A 21,003-nucleotide genomic window follows, 5' to 3' on the forward strand; every position below is an offset into this window, starting at 1 on the left:
ATCCCAAGTAATTTCGGGGGTGTGAACTGACTGTACATGCACTTGGAAACCTGCATGGAATCTCAGCCCTAAGTTAAAACCAAACTCCCTATATAATGTATGGAGGTGGTGCGGATTTCTGAAGATTCGGCATGCTGAATTCATTGGGCTGAATGAGGAGGTGTGGGGTTGTTGCTTGAAGGGGCTGATATATCTTAAATAGCACTATCAAAAATTCACTACTGTCAGTAAGTTTCTAAATTCTTTCTTTCAAGAAGTCCCTGTCTTTTTTTTTCAGTGGATCAAGAAACGGTACTGATTATATCAGAAGCTTTTAATAAAAACAGTTTTGAGCAGAGTGTAATTCCCTCAGGCTTAGATTAATAGCTAAATTATGATAAACTAAGAAGAATGGAAAATAAATTAATTCTTCTCAGCAGAAAGAGGCTTAGCCACCCTTTAGTGTCATAAGTTGGATGAAGGACCATAGAGACATGGAAATACACTAGATATAATTGGTTTCAAGGAGGTAAGGCATGGCAGCTGAGTAGTTTGCTGAGTACACAGACAAATAAAGGTTTAATTTCTGTACAAATGATTTGGGAGTAAAGATGAAAATACATCGTTTACACTGAGAGTAGGTTGTCCTTTTTAATGTCAATATTTTGCTCTTACTTTACTATAGTCTGTTTCTCACTTCCGTGGTATACATAAAAACTGTGGATATGTTAATTTCCTTTTCCAGGGCAAAGTGTGTGGTCTATGTGGCAACTTTGATGACAAATCTAACAATGATTTTACAACAAGGAGTGGGCTGCAGGAAACTAATGCTCTGATGTTTGGAAATTCCTGGAAACTGTCTTCCATGTGCCCAGATGTCACACAAGAGATTAAGCCCTGTGATGTGAAACCACATCGGAAGTCCTGGGCAGAGAAAGAATGTAGCATCATCCGGAGTGAAGTCTTTAAAATTTGTCACTCCAAGGTTTGTAGAGGGCAGTAAGGGGTGGGACAACACGGTGCATTTCTGTTACTGCAGAAGCAGAGAGATCATTAGAAATGAATGAAGAGATGGTTAGAGTGATCTTCAATTAAGTCTTCAGCACAGCTGCAGGTGTCTGCACATTTCACCTTGTCTTAGTCAAGTTAGTTTGAGTATCTGTGGCAACGCGACTGTGTCGCTAGTGGTGCCCCCTGGCTGTACAAGCCTATATTCATCACCACACAGTGACTATGCAACTGCAGCACACACAGACCCATTCAAGTGAGATTTCTAAAGCTAGCTTGCGCACCAGTAGCAGTGAAACTACTGGTAAGCAAGTTAGCTTTAGAAATCTCACTTGAATGGGTCTGTGTGTGCTGCAGTTGCACAATCACTTACTGAGAGACTGTCAATACTCTGAAAGGCTTAGATCATTAGACCTGTCTTCTGACAAAAGCACAATCAATATGTGAAAGGTGACTGTTGAAGAGACCACTGCTTCTTGTAATATTCAACCCATAGAAGGGATCTTCTTGGAAGTCAGTGACATTGCATGGTTTAGACAGACTTAGTTGCTAGTACTATGCCTCCAACCTGTCTTAGCATACACTGTGTCATGTTCACAGCTTCCAAAGCGCAGTGCACAGAAAGCACACTTTTCCATTTCTTGTCTCTTTCCTGAAGCATGGTAATATTAAAAATAGTTTGCTCTTAACTCACAGTGGAAAAGCCATAAAAAATTATTAACTTCATTAACTTAATATGTGTTTCTGTGTGGATTCCTTTAGCAGCTGAAATCCAGTCTAAGTTTCTTCTCTTGCAATCCCAAGCAAAAAAGTTAAAATGTTTTGCTAATGTGTTGTTGGATAAACTCCAAAAAGTGGCGAGCACAAAATTCTCTGCCTCATATTTGCTGTGAAGTGCAGCCTTTCTGATATTGCTCACCACTTGGTTGGCAAAGGTTGCTGGAAGATAAGACTTCTTTGACATCAATCCAACTTGGTTCTGAGAGCAGTTAAAATGGAACTCTGTTAGAAAATATGGGCACTGCCAAGGACTCTTTTTTTTTTTCCAGTCATGGCAAATTATGAAGGTGCTCTATTACTTTACGTCTATTATTATCCAAAATACATTAAGCAGCTTCAAGCCTAGAATGTTTGAGGTTTGTTAATTCTTAGAAACAGTCTTATACCTGCCCAGATCAATTCCCATATCTCAAGAGATATTTCAGGCTTACTAGTTTGAAATCTGATTTGGAGTTGAACAGGGGCATCATTTCTTTCCCCAACAGGTGGACCCAATTCCTTTCTATGAAGCTTGTGTTCATGATGCCTGCTCTTGTGACAGTGGTGGAGATTGTGAGTGCTTCTGTTCTGCTGTTGCTGCATATGCTCAAGAATGTACCAAGTCACAGGCCTGTGTTTTCTGGAGAACTCCTGATATATGCCGTGAGTAACAGTTAAACACAACTGTATCTTTCTGGCTGCTGTCAGAAAGCCCATCAAATAAATAATTGATAGTATCACTGCAAGGTCGTGCTGGCTATGCGATGCAATCTGTATTCGCAGTGTATCAAGTAACAAACACAACTTGTAGATTTGTATATTTAAATTATCTTTTATTCAGCCTAGCTTTTTTCCTTTTTTCCTTTTTCCCTTTTTCCTTTTCCTCCTTCTCGCTTTCACTTTGTCTTTTCTCTCTTCTCCTCTTTCCCCTACCTTCTTGCCCCCTTTTCTCCCCCGCTTCCTTTTCCCCCCTCCTTTCCTCCCCCCCTTTCCTCCCCCCTTTCCTCCCCCCCTTTCCTCCCCCCTTTCCTCCCCCCCTTTCCTCCCCCCCTTTTCTCCCCCCCTTTTCTCCCCCCCTTTTCTCCCTCCCCTTTTCCCCCCCTTCTCTCCCCCCTTTTCTCTCCCCCCCTTTTCTCTCTCCCCCCCTTTTCTCTCCCCCCCCCTTTTCTCTCCCCCTCCTTTTCTCCCCCTCTTTTCTTCCCCCCTCTTCCCTCCTTCTTCCCCTCCGTTATGACTCACAGTCCATATGGTAAGCAAGGTGGAACTATTCTGAATATACTACAAGATGTTTTAGGGGTTGCTAGTAGCTAGGGAAGAACAATACTCTCAGAAATTTACCTTTCATTTTAAATTCAAATTAACACCAAAAGTCCAGATCCTGTACCTCAAGAGAAATTTTGCTGATTTAACATGTAGATTAATTTAGCTTGTATCTTTGAAGACCTGATCAGAGCTGCATTCTAGCAACCATGTTTTTAATGAGCTTCTATTGTTTTCTCATCAGCGATATTTTGTGACTACTACAATCCTCATAATGAGTGTGAGTGGCACTATGAGCCTTGTGGCAGTAATATCATGACCTGCAGGATGATTAATAATGTCAGCACCAATTTTTCCATACCATACCTGGAAGGTAATAAATTCCATGCCATTTTTGTGTTTTATTTCATGTAACTTTGTCCAGGTATCATTTAATGAATATGGAATAGTCAGTGAGCTGGACAAGATGTTCCTATATCTGTTGTATTTAATTTGTTTCCAGTCTTACATAGATATTTCCTATAATGTAATTTATTATTTATTAACATCAATGGGTTATAGTTACATTGCTCTCAGCCATAAAACTAGGTCTCTGTTTGGGTAACATCCTGAAACATGGAAGATTATTACACCATTGTTATTTTGCATCCCATCCTAAGGGCGTTTCAAGAGAAGGAAAGCCTTTTACATGTCAAAGAAGCAAGTTACTGATAGTTGGGGTTTTTTAACCTTATCATTCTTTATGAATCAGATCCATCTCACAGGGAAGTCTGCTGCATCTCTGGGGCTTGGGTTAGAGACATTGTTAGGAAACTCCCTGGTCTGCTACGGCCCTCTGATTATTACCCGCTATTGGTTATGCAGCTTGGTAGTCATGAGATTGTGGACAGAAGTCCAAAGGCCATCAAAAGGGACTTCAGGGCACTGGGGTGATTGGTTGAAGGATCTGGGGCACAGGGAGTGTTTTCCTCAATCCCGTCAGTAGCAGGGAAGAATACTGAAAAGGAACAGCAAAACTCACACGGTTAACATGTGGCTGAGAGGCTGGTGCTGTTGGTAGAATTTTGGTTTCTTTCATCATTGGGAGGTTTACATGGCACCAGGCCTGCTGGCAACAGATGGAGTCCGGCTGTCTCAAAGGAGGAAAAGGATTCTCATGTATGGGTTGGTGGGGCTCATCAAGAGGGCTTTAAGCTGGGTTCAAAGGGGGAGGGGGATATAACCAGGCTTACTGGAGATGAGCCTAGGCGTGACATGCCAGTTTTGGGGGTGAAATCGATAGCCCAGCTCAAGTGCATCTACATCAATCCACAAAGCATGGGCAACAAACAGGAGGAGCTAGAAGCCATGGTGCAGCAGGACAGCTATGACTTGGTCGCGATCACAGAAGCGTGGTGGGATGACTCTCATGACTGGAGTGCTGCGGTGGTTGGCTATAAGCTCTTCAGAAGGGATAGGCGGGGAAAGAGGGGCGGTGGGGTGGCTCTGTAGGTTAGGGACTGCTTCGCTTACATAGAGATCAACTATTGTGATGACAAGGTTGAATGCTTATGGGTAAAGATGAGGGGGAAAGCCAACATGGCAGACATCCTGCTGGGAGTCTGTTATAGACCACCCAACCAGGATGAAGAGGTAGGTGCAGTTTTCTACAAGAGGCTGGCAGAAGTCTCACAATCACTAGCCCTATTTCTCGTGGGGGACTTGAACTTACCGGACATCTGCTGGAAAAACAACACAGCAGAGAGGGAACAGTCTAGGAGGTTCCTGGAGTGTGTGGGAGATAACTTCGTGAGGCAGCTGGTAAGTGAGCCTAGCAGGGGAGGTGCCTCGCTAGACCTGCTGTTTACTAACGGAGAAGGGCTGGTGGGAGATGTGGTGGTCGGAGGCCGTCTTGGGCTTAGCGACCATGAAATGACAGAGTTCTCGGTTTGTGGTGAAGTTAAGAGCGGGGGGCCAGCAAAACTACCACCGTGGACTTTCGGAGGGCAGACTTTGGCCTGATCTGGACGCTCGTTAAGAGGGTCCCCTGGGAGAGAGTCCTGAAGGGCAAAGGGGTTCAGGAAGGCTGGACATTCTTCCAGGAGGAAGTCTTAAAGGCACAGGAGCCGGCCGTCCCCTTGTGCCGCAGGACGAACTGGTGGGGAAGATGACCGGCCTGGCTGAACAGGGAGCTCTTGCTGGGACTCAGGAAAAAAAAGGAGGGTCTGCCACCTATGGAAGAAAGGGCAGGCGACTCAGGAGGAGTACAGGGGTCTCGTTAGGTCGTGCAGAGAGGAAATTAGAAAGGCAAAAGCCCATCTAGAACTCAAGCTGGCCACTGTTGTAAGGGACAACAAAAAGTGTTTTTACAAATACATCAACACCAAAAAGAGGGCCAAGGAGAGTCTCCATCCCTTACTGGATGCGGGGGGCAGTATTGCCAACAAGGCTGAGGAAAAGGCCGAGAAACTTAATGCCTTCTTCGCCTCAGTCTTTAATAGTCAGAATGGTTATCCCCAGGGTAGTCAGCCCCCAGTGCTGGAAGATAGGGAAGGAGAGCGGAACAAACCTCCCATAATCCAGGAGGAAGCAGTTAACGACCTGCTATGCCACCTGGATGCTTACAAGTCTATGGGGCCGGATGGGATCCAGCCAAGAGTGCCGAGGGAACTGGCGGAGGAGCTGGCCAAGCCACTCTCCATCATCTGTCAGCAGTCCTGGCTACCAGGGGAGGTCCCAAATGACTGGAGGATCGCCAGTGTAACACCCATCTACAAGAAGGGCCGGAAGGAGGGTCCTGGGAACTACAGGCCTGTCAGCCTGACCTGGGTGCCGGGCAAGATTATGGAGCGGTTCACCCTGAGTGCGCTCACCGGGCACGTGAAGGACAACCAGGGGATCAGGCCTCGCCAGCATGGGTTCGTAAAAGGCAGGTCCTGCTTGACTAAGCTGATCTCTTTCTGTGAGCACGTGACCCGCCTAGTGGATGAGGGAAAGGCTGTGGATGTTGTCTGCCTGGACTTTAGTAAGTCCTTCGACGCTGTTCCCCACAGCATCCTCCTGGAGAAATTAGCTGCCCGTGGTTTGGGTGGGTGTACTCTTTGCTGGATAAACAGGTGGCTGAATGGCCGAGCGCAGAGAGTGGTGGCGAATGGAGTTAAATCCAGCTGGTGGCCGTTCACAAGTGGCGTTCGCCAGGGCTCAGTTTTGAGTCCGGTGTTGTTTAACATCTTTATCAACGATCTGGATGAGGGGATTGAGTGCTCCCTCAGTAAGTTTGCAGATGACACCAAGCTGGGTGGGAGTGTTGATCTGCTTGAGGGTAGGAAGGCGCTGCAGAGGGATCTGGACAGACTGGCTTGATGGTCCGAGGCCAGTTGTATGAGTTTCAAGAAGGCCAAATGCCGGGTCCTGCACTTGGATCACAAAAACCCCATGCAACGCTAGAGGCTTGGGGAGGAGTGGCTGGAAAGCTGCCCGACAGAAATGGATCTTGGGGTGTTGGTTGACAACCGGCTGAACATGAGCCAGCAGCATGGCCCGGTGGCCAAGAAAGCCAGCGGCATCCTGGCTTGCATCAGGAATAGTGTGGCCAGCAGGAGTAGGGAGGTGATTGTGCCCCTGTACGCGGCACTGGTGAGGCCGCACCTGGAGTACTGTGTTCAGTTTTGGGCCCCTCAGTACAAGAAAGACATTGAGTTGCTGGAGAGTGTCCAGAGAAGGGCAGCGAGACTGGTGAGGGGTCTAGAGAACAAGTCTTCTGAGGAGTGGGTAGAGGGAACTGGGGTTGTTTAGTCTGGAGAAGAGGAGGCTGAGAAGAGGCTTTATTGCTCTCTACAACTACCAGAAAGGAAGTTGTAGTGAGCCAGGTGTTGGTCTCCTCTCGCAAGTAGCTAGTGATAAGGCAAGAGGAAATGGCCTCAAGTTACGTCCAGGGAGGTTTAGATTAGACATTAGGAAAAAATTCTTTATTGAAAGAGCGGTCAGGCATTGGGAGAGGCTACCCAGAGAGGTGGTTGAGTCTCCATCCCTGGAGGAGTTCAAAAAACGTGTAGATGTGGCAGTTCCGGGATATGGTTTAGTAGGCATGGTGGCATTGGGTTAATGGTTGGACTTGATGGTCTTTTAGATCTTAGAGGTCTTTTTAAATTTAATAAATGTGCATCATCCTCCTGTCTTTACAATGGAAAATATCTTTTACTTTCCAAAGGTATCCTATAAATGAGTAAACTCTTTTTCTTCATCCTGTATGCTGTTCTAATTGTCATCAACAGGTTGCTACCCCAGATGCCCTAAGGACAAGCCTGTTTATAATGAAGAGACAAAGGAATGTGTGCCTGAAGATCAGTGTTGGTGTTACGTTAATGGAAGCAGTGGAACTCCTGTTCCCCCTGGGAACGAAATACCAACAGAAGAGAGCTGTACAAAATGGTATAGAAAAATGCAAAAAAATTTGCAGTAATTCAGGAAAGAATTTATTTATGCTGAGCACCTCATTTAATTTAATGGGCTTCAAGAAAATAGAGATGCCACTTCAGATGAAGAGCTGGTATATTCTAGCATTTGTCTATACAAATCAGAGGAACAATGCCATTTATTCCAGTTGAGACTTAAACAAGAAGTGTGGTACTTACAACATAAATAGATTCTAAACTTTTCATTCATAATTTTCCAAACCCATAATAATTATAATAATCCAGATTCCATGTTGATAGTGTTGTTATAATAAGTGTATTGGTGAATTCATTACATATACTCTTTGAAGTGTCATATATGATATAGTGGCATGAAACCTGAGTGTGTCTCTAGAACAACCTTTTGATTCTCATGGCTCTTTTGGAAGAGAGGGAATACTCTGCCTTGCATTCTCACTTGAAACTGGTATTTCGAAATCACTTTAATCTGAAATAATCTGTACTAAGCCTGAAAGAGATAGTCGAGTCCTAACTGCTCATTCCTAGAGCCTTGCTAATGATAGCACTGACATCTGTGACTCCACATGGTGACCAGAGACAAAAACTCCTGATCTAGCTATAACTTCACTGCTCTGAAAAACAGTTGTTATTATTGCACTATTGCAACTTGCAATACAAAGCAGTTCATGATAGTGTTAAGAGGTTGTACTTAAAGAATGAAAGTGATGACTTAGTTTGAATGAAATAATGATGGGCAATGTTGGAAAATATTACACCTAGAAAAATGTACAGTAGTGTGAATGAAGATCAAGTGACAAAGGACAAATTTGTTTTTGTGCTCTTGGCTCTGCTAACAGGTGCCATAAAACATCTGCAACTTCTTAATTTTTTAAAATTTTTCTTTTAGTGTCTGTGGCCCCTCAGGATCTATAGAGTGTACACCAATCCCAGGTAATTAATGTTTGTATTTTTCTACAACTAAAAACAAAAAAATGCATAGAATTGCTATGTCCGTCCCTAGAAAAGACTGAGTACTGATTTGGAATTATTCTTTCCAGTGCAAGTGAAAGTTGTGGCCAAAGAGAACTGGCTGGCACTTTTGTTGAACCTTGCTGTTAGTACTTCTTGTTCAGCCTTTTTCTCATGGTCCTTGATTCTTTCTCCTCATGTGCCATATCCTAACTAATTGATTCCACTATAAGAATTTGCACTTGCAGAACATGTAGTATTATAGAAAAGTGTCAGATAGTAAATTGCAGTTGTTATTTCTCTCAAAGTATTTTAAAACCGGGTTTGTAAGTCTGTTCTTCCAAGCATTTTATGCAGGGTTTTATTAGATATGTTTTAATGTTCCTCTAAAAGTAATTAGTGCAATGTGTTCAGATCTAAGCTCCAGGTCTAGTTCTGAAAAGAGCATGTATGACTCATGTAACTGCTTACTTGTCCATAAGTATTTTGCCTTTGTCTCTTACCAGGTAGTAGAAAAATTGCACAGTAAAGCTCTTTCTTGCAGGGTGCCCTTGTGTCATCAATGGAACGAGTTATGAAGTGGGTGATGCTGTGGCACAAATACAGGATGGCAACATATGTATAACATATGTTTGCGCAGAAAATGGTTCTATAGTTGGAAGTACTTATCCTTGTCCAACATCTATTTCACCTACAACCATTTCAACCTCCATTGCTACCACTACTCTTACCACCATAGGTAAATCTTCAACAGAGTTGTGCATCTAAAAATTGTTTTCTTTAAGAAAAGTACTTTAAAGTTTGAATGTACAAGTATATGTGCTTATAGTGGACACAGAACAATACATGTGAATAATTTTATCACACTACACTGAGAAAGATTTTTAACACTTTGTTTACTTCTCATGGAAGAAATTGTAACTATAAATGTACAGGGTACCTTCCTAATTCTGAAAAATATGTTAGCATCTCAATATCTGCTGGGATAGTAGAAAATGTCTCATTAGTCTCAGCAAAAAATTATAATTAGGATATTTAAACTACTATTATATTTTTTCTAAAGATTGTGGATGATGGAGTAATATTTTTTTTTCTGTTTCAGTTACCTCTACAAGCCCTCCAGTAACTAAAAGTAAGTTTTAAATAGAAAATTAAGTTGTTAAAAAATGTCAAAAGAACATTTAAAGGAAGAGTAAATTAAAGATGGACACTACAGAAAAATATTTTTGAAACAGAAAGAAATAATTTTTAAAATTGCAAAAATGTGACAAGTATAGACAGAAGAAAGACGTTTAAAGGCTTCAGCTTGGTGATTTTATTTTGATGTGAAACTTCCTGTTGAAAAACCTGGTATTATAGAATGACTATTAGAACTCTTTTCTCTTGGAAAAATGACAAGCTGCAATGCATTGCTCTACTCTTTAATGGAACAGAATACAAAATTAGCCTGCTCAGAATGTTCTCTGAAAGCTCAGATGCTGAATCTCTGTCTTTTCTTGCAGCTCCATGTTTTGGATTTATCTGTAATTGGACTGAGTGGTTTGATGTTAGTAAACCTGACGAAGATGGTGGTGACTATGAAACCTATGAAGCAATAGCAAATGAACATGGAAACAAAATATGTGAAGCTCCTAAAAACATTGAATGCAGGGCTAAAGATAAACCTGATGTGAGCTTAGAGGAACTTGGCCAGAAAGTAGTGTGTGATGTTACATATGGACTAATCTGTAAAAATGTGGAGCAAAATCCAACCCTATGGCCTCTTTGCTATAATTATGAAATCAGGGTAGACTGTTGTGAGTGGGGGGAAATGCCTTGTGAGGCTACAAGTACACCGAGTCTAATACCAACTGCAGCTTCAACCACCACCCACACAACAGTACCCATCACCACTACAACCAGGCAGCCAACAACAATTACCACCACGCCCGTACCAACTCCAGCCATCACAAGCGAATTGACATCATCATTCACCACCCCAGCAACTTCAACCTCTCCAGGTATTTAGTAGACCAATACTCTCTGCTTTTGCTTTGCCTTTGAAGAAATACAGGGATGTCAGCTACTAAGGACGCGGCATCTCCATAGCAGATACTGAGGTGTCAGTAAGTTACTTATGCTGGTTGGGAGCTCTGTTCTTCTGCTGGAGAGAAGATTCCCAGAAGGATCCGTTGTGCAAGATCAGAGTAGGCTTTGATTTAGAGTACTGTCATTTTCAGCATTGTCTGGGTGGGGCAGTGCAGAATTTCTTCTCCTTTCCCTCCTGCTTTCCTTCTGTCAGTGCCAGCGCTTGACTGTGGTTATAGCCCTAGGAAGGAAGGATTCCTCTGACAGGCTTTCAGGAACAGTTTCACTGCAGATTGCCACTTGTGAACTGTGGTCTTTGATTGCTGAGATCCACTAGTACTCTGTGAACCTCTTTGTCAGGCTGATGTTGCAACACGAGAAAATTACATCAAACTCAGGCATGAAAAAAATTCCTGTGCATACTTCCTTCCCAGACCACAGCTTCCCATCTGAAGGTGTTACTCCATGAGAGGTACAGGTGTACATTAAGGGTGTACTAAGTAGTAAGGCAGACAGAGAAAACTTCACACTGCTTCTCATGTCTTAGCAGTTGGTGGGCATTTTTGATATAGTGAGAAGCACATTACAGCAACATACCTAGACTTTTTGTGAAGAAAGGATCCTAATGACCCTGTTGGTGCACTAATGTGGAACTAGTCTGCTTTCTGGGGCAAGAAAGGAAGGCTTGGTCATACAGGCTTTTACTGTATTAAGAGTGGGCTGACTCTGACAGGTTTGTGGCAGCTGCTTACCTCAAAATTTCTATTCAGTGCGTATTGTGTCCCAGTCATGCATCTTACACCTCTGTCTGTTTTGTCTATCCTTGATATTTCTATCTGCCTCACAACTGTCCACAGTGCGCACAGTAACCCCTACACCAGTATCGACAATGATTCCAACGCCAGCGACACCAGAGGCTCCCACCAGCACCGCCAGCACCACAATCCCCCCCAGCGGCATCCCGAGGTCAACGACGAGTATTTCTAGCACGCCGGCACCTACCCCGACTAGGACAAGCACATCCCTGACCACACCAACATCCACCACCTCCCTACCAGTATCTACAACCCTTCCCACGCCAACGCCAACAGAGCATCCCACCAGCACTGCCAGCACCACGATTCCCCCCAGCGGCACCCCGGGGACAAAGACAACTGTTTCCAGCACACCATCACCCACCCCGACTGCGACAAGCACATCCCTGCCCACGCCAACATTTACGACATCCCTGCCGCCTCCAACAACAACACCTCCAGGTACTTGTCTGGCCTGCGCTTGCATGCGTTACCTTGCTGCGGGAGAAATGAAGGTCCGTGAGCATGTCAGCTTTTGCCTTCTGAATAGGATCGTGGTGAGAGTAGTTGTTGTGCGTTCCCTGAAATGGCTGGTACCCAAAGATAGCCCATGGGCTGGCTGTTTCAGAAGTGCAGAGTGTGCCGGGATCCTGGGTCTCGTGTTCCCTGCCTCAGCAGGAGTCTGAGGACAGGTTTTTCACCATGGTGCCTCTTCCCAGCTCAGGCAGAGAGTGAAATGACGGGAGTCTTGCTTTTGTTGCTGTTGGACCTCATCCTTCAGCTGGAGAGAATGTACTGGGTGGGACGTGTGGTGTGCGATGGGAATGGGGCTTGTTTTTGTTGCGCTTTCGTTTCAGGCGCTGTTTGGGCACAGCTGTGCAGACCTTCTTGCCTTTGTTGTCTTGCGTTGCCCCTGTGGCCATTGGTGCCACTGAGGTGCAGCTGTGGCTGTAGGAAGGAAGGTTTTGCCCGGCAGGGTTTGGGGAAAGGTTTTGTTTGTGGGTTGCCCCTTGCTACAGCCCGAGGCTCTGGGCAGCCGTGTTGTCCCAGAGTTCCCATGAGTGCTGTTGTCCAGATGCCTGCGTGCTGCTGGGCAGCAAGGCGATATTTTGGCAGCAGTGTGTGTCCTGTGCCTGCTTCCTCTGTGCTCACAAGCCTTCCCGGTGTTTGGTTTTGCCCTGAGAGAGCGAGGTGGTGTGAGTGTCGTGAGGAGGGGAGAGAGCAGCAGGAGCCCCTGCTTAGTCCTGCTCCACCTCGAGTTTTGCCCTTACGGGAGTTCTTTTTGCATTGGAGAAGCTCAAGAGAGGAATGTGCCCTAACTGAGAGGGGGAGACACACGTGGCTGGGCAGTGCCTGTGTCCTGATTTGGCCCTGGTGTGCTTTGTAGGGGCTGGAAGGGGAGTCCTGCCCACACAAGTGAGCTTTGTTGTGGGCAGGGTTGGCTGAGTGGTGTAGCAGTGCCCGAGGGGCCTCGCTGCGTGCAGCGGACGCCCAGAGCACCACGCGCGAGTGTGGCTTGTTGTCGCTGTTCCGGCTGTTTCTCATTGGTGCTGTTGATTTGTCTCCCAGACTGTGACTGCATCTGGACGGACTGGATTGATGTGAGTTACCCTGACAGTTCTGACAGAAACAGTGGTGACTACGAAACCTTTGCGAATATTCTGGAAAAGGACTCATCCTGGGTCTGCGCGAAAGCTGAGAATATTTCATGCAGAGCAACGAAATTCCCCAATGTTCCCTTTGAGGATTTAGGGCAGAAAGTGACATGCAATGTTGAGACCGGGCTCATCTGTAACAATAACGATCAGACCACAGGAGGTATGATCCCGATGCCGGTCTGCCTCAATTACGAGATCAGTGTCTGCTGCATCCCCAACAGACCAGAGTGTATCACAGTTAGCACCGCGAGCACCGTGGCAACCTCACCTACGCCCACAGTGAGCACAGTGTCCACTACAGCAGTATCGACAACCCTTCCCACGCCAACGCCAACAGAGCATCCCACCAGCACCGCCAGCACCACGATCCCCCCCAGCGGCACCCTGGGGACAACGACGACTGTTTCCAGCACACCATCACCCACCCCGACTGCGACAAGCACATCCCTGACCACACCAACATCCACCACCTCCCTACCAGTATCTACAACCCTTCCCACGCCAACGCCAACAGAGCATCCCACCAGCACCGCCAGCACCACAATCCCCCCCAGCAGCACCCTGGGGACAACGACGACTGTTTCCAGCACACCATCACCCACCCCGACTGCGACAAGCACATCCCTGACCACACCAACATCCACCACCTCCCTACCAGTATCTACAACCCTTTCCATGCCAACGCCAACAGAGCATCCCACCAGCACCGCCAGCACCACGATTCCCCCCAGCGGCACCCCGGGGACAAAGACAACTGTTTCCAGCACACCATCACCCAGCCCGACTGCGACAAGCACATCCCTGCCCACGCCAACATTTACGACATCCCTGCCGCCTCCAACAACAACACCTCCAGGTACTTGTCTGGCCTGTGCTTGCATGCGTTACCTTGCTGCGGGAGAAATGAAGGTCCGTGAGCATGTCAGCTTTTGCCTTCTGAATAGGATCGTGGTGAGAGTAGTTGTTGTGCGTTCCCTGAAATGGCTGGTACCCAAAGATAGCCCATGGGCTGGCTGTTTCAGAAGTGCAGAGTGTGCCGGGATCCTGGGTCTCGTGTTCCCTGCCTCAGCAGGAGTCTGAGGACAGGTTTTTCACCATGGTGCCTCTTCCCAGCTCAGGCAGAGAGTGAAATGACGGGAGTCTTGCTTTTGTTGCTGTTGGACCTCATCCTTCAGCTGGAGAGAATGTACTGGGTGGGACGTGTGGTGTGCGATGGGAATGGGGCTTGTTTTTGTTGCGCTTTCGTTTCAGGCGCTGTTTGGGCACAGCTGTGCAGACCTTCTTGCCTTTGTTGTCTTGCGTTGCCCCTGTGGCCATTGGTGCCACTGAGGTGCAGCTGTGGCTGTAGGAAGGAAGGTTTTGCCCGGCAGGGTTTGGGGAAAGGTTTTGTTTGTGGGTTGCCCCTTGCTACAGCCCGAGGCTCTGGGCAGCCGTGTTGTCCCAGAGTTCCCATGAGTGCTGTTGTCCAGATGCCTGCGCGCTGCTGGGCAGCAAGGCGATATTTTGGCAGCAGTGTGTGTCCTGTGCCTGCTTCCTCTGTGCTCACAAGCCTTCCCGGTGTTTGGTTTTGCCCTGAGAGAGCGAGGTGGTGTGAGTGTCGTGAGGAGGGGAGAGAGCAGCAGGAGCCCCTGCTTAGTCCTGCTCCACCTCGAGTTTTGCCCTTATGGGAGTTCTTTTTGCATTGGAGAAGCTCAAGAGAGGAATGTGCCCTAACTGAGAGGGGGAGACACACGTGGCTGGGCAGTGCCTGTGTCCTGATTTGGCCCTGGTGTGCTTTGTAGGGGCTGGAAGGGGAGTCCTGCCCACACAAGTGAGCTTTGTTGTGGGCAGGGTTGGCTGAGTGGTGTAGCAGTGCCCGAGGGGCCTCGCTGCGTGCAGCGGACGCCCAGAGCACCACGCGCGAGTGTGGCTTGTTGTCGCTGTTCCGGCTGTTTCTCATTGGTGCTGTTGATTTGTCTCCCAGACTGTGACTGCATCTGGACGGACTGGATTGATGTGAGTTACCCTGACAGTTCTGACAGAAACAGTGGTGACTACGAAACCTTTGCGAATATTCTGGAAAAGGACTCATCCTGGGTCTGCGCGAAAGCTGAGAATATTTCATGCAGAGCAACGAAATTCCCCAATGTTCCCTTTGAGGATTTAGGGCAGAAAGTGACATGCAATGTTGAGACCGGGCTCATCTGTAACAATAACGATCAGACCACAGGAGGTATGATCCCGATGCCGGTCTGCCTCAATTACGAGATCAGTGTCTGCTGCATCCCCAACAGACCAGAGTGTATCACAGTTAGCACCGCGAGCACCGTGGCAACCTCACCTACGCCCACAGTGAGCACAGTGTCCACTACAGCAGTATCGACAACCCTTCCCACGCCAACGCCAACAGAGCATCCCACCAGCACCGCCAGCACCACGATCCCCCCCAGCGGCACCCTGGGGACAACGACGACTGTTTCCAGCACACCATCACCCACCCCGACTGCGACAAGCACATCCCTGACCACACCAACATCCACCACCTCCCTACCAGTATCTACAACCCTTCCCACGCCAACGCCAACAGAGCATCCCACCAGCACCGCCAGCACCACAATCCCCCCCAGCAGCACCCTGGGGACAACGACGACTGTTTCCAGCACACCATCACCCACCCCGACTGCGACAAGCACATCCCTGACCACACCAACATCCACCACCTCCCTACCAGTATCTACAACCCTTTCCACGCCAACGCCAACAGAGCATCCCACCAGCACCGCCAGCACCACGATTCCCCCCAGCGGCACCCCGGGGACAAAGACAACTGTTTCCAGCACACCATCACCCACCCCGACTGCGACAAGCACATCCCTGCCCACGCCAACATTTACGACATCCCTGCCGCCTCCAACAACAACACCTCCAGGTACTTGTCTGGCCTGTGCTTGCATGCGTTACCTTGCTGCGGGAGAAATGAAGGTCCGTGAGCATGTCAGCTTTTGCCTTCTGAATAGGATCGTGGTGAGAGTAGTTGTTGTGCGTTCCCTGAAATGGCTGGTACCCAAAGATAGCCCATGGGCTGGCTGTTTCAGAAGTGCAGAGTGTGCCGGGATCCTGGGTCTCGTGTTCCCTGCCTCAGCAGGAGTCTGAGGACAGGTTTTTCACCATGGTGCCTCTTCCCAGCTCAGGCAGAGAGTGAAATGACCGGAGTCTTGCTTTTGTTGCTGTTGGACCTCATCCTTCAGCTGGAGAGAATGTACTGGGTGGGACGTGTGGTGTGCGATGGGAATGGGGCTTGTTTTTGTTGCGCTTTCGTTTCAGGCGCTGTTTGGGCACAGCTGTGCAGACCTTCTTGCCTTTGTTGTCTTGCGTTGCCCCTGTGGCCATTGGTGCCACTGAGGTGCAGCTGTGGCTGTAGGAAGGAAGGTTTTGCCCGGCAGGGTTTGGGGAAAGGTTTTGTTTGTGGGTTGCCCCTTGCTACAGCCCGAGGCTCTGGGCAGCCGTGTTGTCCCAGAGTTCCCATGAGTGCTGTTGTCCAGATGCCTGCGCGCTGCTGGGCAGCAAGGCGATATTTTGGCAGCAGTGTGTGTCCTGTGCCTGCTTCCTCTGTGCTCACAAGCCTTCCCGGTGTTTGGTTTTGCCCTGAGAGAGCGAGGTGGTGTGAGTGTCGTGAGGAGGGGAGAGAGCAGCAGGAGCCCCTGCTTAGTCCTGCTCCACCTCGAGTTTTGCCCTTATGGGAGTTCTTTTTGCATTGGAGAAGCTCAAGAGAGGAATGTGCCCTAACTGAGAGGGGGAGACACACGTGGCTGGGCAGTGCCTGTGTCCTGATTTGGCCCTGGTGTGCTTTGTAGGGGCTGGAAGGGGAGTCCTGCCCACACAAGTGAGCTTTGTTGTGGGCAGGGTTGGCTGAGTGGTGTAGCAGTGCCCGAGGGGCCTCGCTGCGTGCAGCGGACGCCCAGAGCACCACGCGCGAGTGTGGCTTGTTGTCGCTGTTCCGGCTGTTTCTCATTGGTGCTGTTGATTTGTCTCCCAGACTGTGACTGCATCTGGACGGACTGGATTGATGTGAGTTACCCTGACAGTTCTGACAGAAACAGTGGTGACTACGAAACCTTTGCGAATATTCTGGAAAAGGACTCATCCTGGGTCTGCGCGAAAGCTGAGAATATTTCATGCAGAGCAACGAAATTCCCCAATGTTCCCTTTGAGGATTTAGGGCAGAAAGTGACATGCAATGTTGAGACCGGGCTCATCTGTAACAATAACGATCAGACCACAGGAGGTATGATCCCGATGCCGGTCTGCCTCAATTACGAGATCAGTGTCTGCTGCATCCCCAACAGACCAGAGTGTATCACAGTTAGCACCGCGAGCACCGTGGCAACCTCACCTACGCCCACAGTGAGCACAGTGTCCACTACAGCAGTATCGACAACCCTTCCCACGCCAACGCCAACAGAGCATCCCACCAGCACCGCCAGCACCACGATCCCCCCCAGCGGCACCCTGGGGACAACGACGACTGTTTCCAGCACACCATCACCCACCCCGACTGCGACAAGCACATCCCTGACCACACCAACATCCACCACCTCCCTACCAGTATCTACAACCCTTCCCACGCCAACGCCAACAGAGCATCCCACCAGCACCGCCAGCACCACAATCCCCCCCAGCAGCACCCTGGGGACAACGACGACTGTTTCCAGCACACCATCACCCACCCCGACTGCGACAAGCACATCCCTGACCACACCAACATCCACCACCTCCCTACCAGTATCTACAACCCTTTCCACGCCAACGCCAACAGAGCATCCCACCAGCACTGCCAGCACCACGATTCCCCCCAGCGGCACCCCGGGGACAAAGACAACTGTTTCCAGCACACCATCACCCACCCCGACTGCGACAAGCACATCTCTGCCCACGCCAACATTTACGACATCCCTGCCGCCTCCAACAACAACACCTCCAGGTACTTGTCTGGCCTGTGCTTGCATGCGTTACCTTGCTGCGGGAGAAATGAAGGTCCGTGAGCATGTCAGCTTTTGCCTTCTGAATAGGATCGTGGTGAGAGTAGTTGTTGTGCGTTCCCTGAAATGGCTGGTACCCAAAGATAGCCCTTGGGCTGGCTGTTTCAGAAGTGCAGAGTGTGCCGGGATCCTGGGTCTCGTGTTCCCTGCCTCAGCAGGAGTCTGAGGACAGGTTTTTCACCATGGTGCCTCTTCCCAGCTCAGGCAGAGAGTGAAATGACGGGAGTCTTGCTTTTGTTGCTGTTGGACCTCATCCTTCAGCTGGAGAGAATGTACTGGGTGGGACGTGTGGTGTGCGATGGGAATGGGGCTTGTTTTTGTTGCGCTTTCGTTTCAGGCGCTGTTTGGGCACAGCTGTGCAGACCTTCTTGCCTTTGTTGTCTTGCGTTGCCCCTGTGGCCATTGGTGCCACTGAGGTGCAGCTGTGGCTGTAGGAAGGAAGGTTTTGCCCGGCAGGGTTTGGGGAAAGGTTTTGTTTGTGGGTTGCCCCTTGCTACAGCCCGAGGCTCTGGGCAGCCGTGTTGTCCCAGAGTTCCCATGAGTGCTGTTGTCCAGATGCCTGCGCGCTGCTGGGCAGCAAGGCGATATTTTGGCAGCAGTGTGTGTCCTGTGCCTGCTTCCTCTGTGCTCACAAGCCTTCCCGGTGTTTGGTTTTGCCCTGAGAGAGCGAGGTGGTGTGAGTGTCGTGAGGAGGGGAAAGAGCAGCAGGAGCCCCTGCTTAGTCCTGCTCCACCTCGAGTTTTGCCCTTACGGGAGTTCTTTTTGCATTGGAGAAGCTCAAGAGAGGAATGTGCGCTAACTGAGAGGGGGAGACACACGTGGCTGGGCAGTGCCTGTGTCCTGATTTGGCCCTGGTGTGCTTTGTAGGGGCTGGAAGGGGAGTCCTGCCCACACAAGTGAGCTTTGTTGTGGGCAGGGTTGGCTGAGTGGTGTAGCAGTGCCCGAGGGGCCTCGCTGCGTGCAGCGGACGCCCAGAGCACCACGCGCGAGTGTGGCTTGTTGTCGCTGTTCCGGCTGTTTCTCATTGGTGCTGTTGATTTGTCTCCCAGACTGTGGCTGCATCTGGACGGACTGGATTGATGTGAGTTACCCCGACAGTTCTGACAGAAACAGTGGTGACTACGAAACCTTTGCGAATATTCTGGAAAAGGACTCATCCTGGGTCTGCGCGAAAGCTGAGAATATTTCATGCAGAGCAACGAAATTCCCCAATGTTCCCTTTGAGGATTTAGGGCAGAAAGTGACATGCAATGTTGAGACCGGGCTCATCTGTAACAATAACGATCAGACCACAGGAGGTATGATCCCGATGCCGGTCTGCCTCAATTACGAGATCAGTGTCTGCTGCATCCCCAACAGACCAGAGTGTATCACAGTTAGCACCGCGAGCACCGTGGCAACCTCACCTACGCCCACAGTGAGCACAGTGTCCACTACAGCAGTATCGACAACCCTTCCCACGCCAACGCCAACAGAGCATCCCACCAGCACCGCCAGCACCACGATCCCCCCCAGCGGCACCCTGGGGACAACGACGACTGTTTCCAGCACACCATCACCCACCCCGACTGCGACAAGCACATCCCTGACCACACCAACATCCACCACCTCCCTACCAGTATCTACAACCCTTCCCACGCCAACGCCAACAGAGCATCCCACCAGCACCGCCAGCACCACAATCCCCCCCAGCAGCACCCTGGGGACAACGACGACTGTTTCCAGCACACCATCACCCACCCCGACTGCGACAAGCACATCCCTGACCACACCAACATCCACCACCTCCCTACCAGTATCTACAACCCTTTCCACGCCAACGCCAACAGAGCATCCCACCAGCACCGCCAGCACCACGATTCCCCCCAGCGGCACCCCGGGGACAAAGACAACTGTTTCCAGCACACCATCACCCACCCCGACTGCGACAAGCACATCCCTGCCCACGCCAACATTTACGACATCCCTGCCGCCTCCAACAACAACACCTCCAGGTACTTGTCTGGCCTGTGCTTGCATGCGTTACCTTGCTGCGGGAGAAATGAAGGTCCGTGAGCATGTCAGCTTTTGCCTTCTGAATAGGATCGTGGTGAGAGTAGTTGTTGTGCGTTCCCTGAAATGGCTGGTACCCAAAGATAGCCCATGGGCTGGCTGTTTCAGAAGTGCAGAGTGTGCCGGGATCCTGGGTCTCGTGTTCCCTGCCTCAGCAGGAGTCTGAGGACAGGTTTTTCACCATGGTGCCTCTTCCCAGCTCAGGCAGAGAGTGAAATGACGGGAGTCTTGCTTTTGTTGCTGTTGGACCTCATCCTTCAGCTGGAGAGAATGTACTGGGTGGGACGTGTGGTGTGCGATGGGAATGGGGCTTGTTTTTGTTGCGCTTTCGTTTCAGGCGCTGTTTGGGCACAGCTGTGCAGACCTTCTTGCCTTTGTTGTCTTGCGTTGCCCCTGTGGCCATTGGTGCCACTGAGGTGCAGCTGTGGCTGTAGGAAGGAAGGTTTTGCCCGGCAGGGTTTGGGGAAAGGTTTTGTTTGTGGGTTGCCCCTTGCTACAGCCCGAGGCTCTGGGCAGCCGTGTTGTCCCAGAGTTCCCATGAGTGCTGTTGTCCAGATGCCTGCGCGCTGCTGGGCAGCAAGGCGATATTTTGGCAGCAGTGTGTGTCCTGTGCCTGCTTCCTCTGTGCTCACAAGCCTTCCCGGTGTTTGGTTTTGCCCTGAGAGAGCGAGGTGGTGTGAGTGTCGTGAGGAGGGGAGAGAGCAGCAGGAGCCCCTGCTTAGTCCTGCTCCACCTCGAGTTTTGCCCTTATGGGAGTTCTTTTTGCATTGGAGAAGCTCAAGAGAGGAATGTGCCCTAACTGAGAGGGGGAGACACACGTGGCTGGGCAGTGCCTGTGTCCTGATTTGGCCCTGGTGTGCTTTGTAGGGGCTGGAAGGGGAGTCCTGCCCACACAAGTGAGCTTTGTTGTGGGCAGGGTTGGCTGAGTGGTGTAGCAGTGCCCGAGGGGCCTCGCTGCGTGCAGCGGACGCCCAGAGCACCACGCGCGAGTGTGGCTTGTTGTCGCTGTTCCGGCTGTTTCTCATTGGTGCTGTTGATTTGTCTC

At 49.4% G+C, this 21,003-nt stretch overlaps 1 protein-coding gene across 1 annotated transcript in view; it reads left to right on the forward strand.

The window, feature by feature from the left end:
- Positions 1–21,003, forward strand: part of MUC2 (mucin 2, oligomeric mucus/gel-forming) — a 70,717-nt gene that overhangs the window by 20,153 nt on the left and 29,561 nt on the right. The window contains exons 23-39 of the mRNA XM_075427315.1: positions 725–964; positions 2,253–2,409; positions 3,251–3,379; positions 7,260–7,416; positions 8,308–8,351; positions 8,914–9,108; positions 9,472–9,501; positions 9,872–10,295; positions 11,424–11,692; positions 12,800–13,290; positions 13,639–13,718; positions 15,351–15,519; positions 15,691–15,796; positions 16,904–17,684; positions 17,757–17,822; positions 19,455–19,623; positions 19,795–19,874. Coding sequence (XP_075283430.1) covers positions 725–964; positions 2,253–2,409; positions 3,251–3,379; positions 7,260–7,416; positions 8,308–8,351; positions 8,914–9,108; positions 9,472–9,501; positions 9,872–10,295; positions 11,424–11,692; positions 12,800–13,290; positions 13,639–13,718; positions 15,351–15,519; positions 15,691–15,796; positions 16,904–17,684; positions 17,757–17,822; positions 19,455–19,623; positions 19,795–19,874 — 3,587 coding nt within the window. The remainder of the gene's footprint in view (positions 1–724; positions 965–2,252; positions 2,410–3,250; positions 3,380–7,259; positions 7,417–8,307; positions 8,352–8,913; positions 9,109–9,471; positions 9,502–9,871; positions 10,296–11,423; positions 11,693–12,799; positions 13,291–13,638; positions 13,719–15,350; positions 15,520–15,690; positions 15,797–16,903; positions 17,685–17,756; positions 17,823–19,454; positions 19,624–19,794; positions 19,875–21,003) is intronic.

This window comes from Opisthocomus hoazin, chromosome 7, assembly GCF_030867145.1.
Source record: "Opisthocomus hoazin isolate bOpiHoa1 chromosome 7, bOpiHoa1.hap1, whole genome shotgun sequence".
Taxonomy (NCBI): domain Eukaryota; kingdom Metazoa; phylum Chordata; class Aves; order Opisthocomiformes; family Opisthocomidae; genus Opisthocomus; species Opisthocomus hoazin.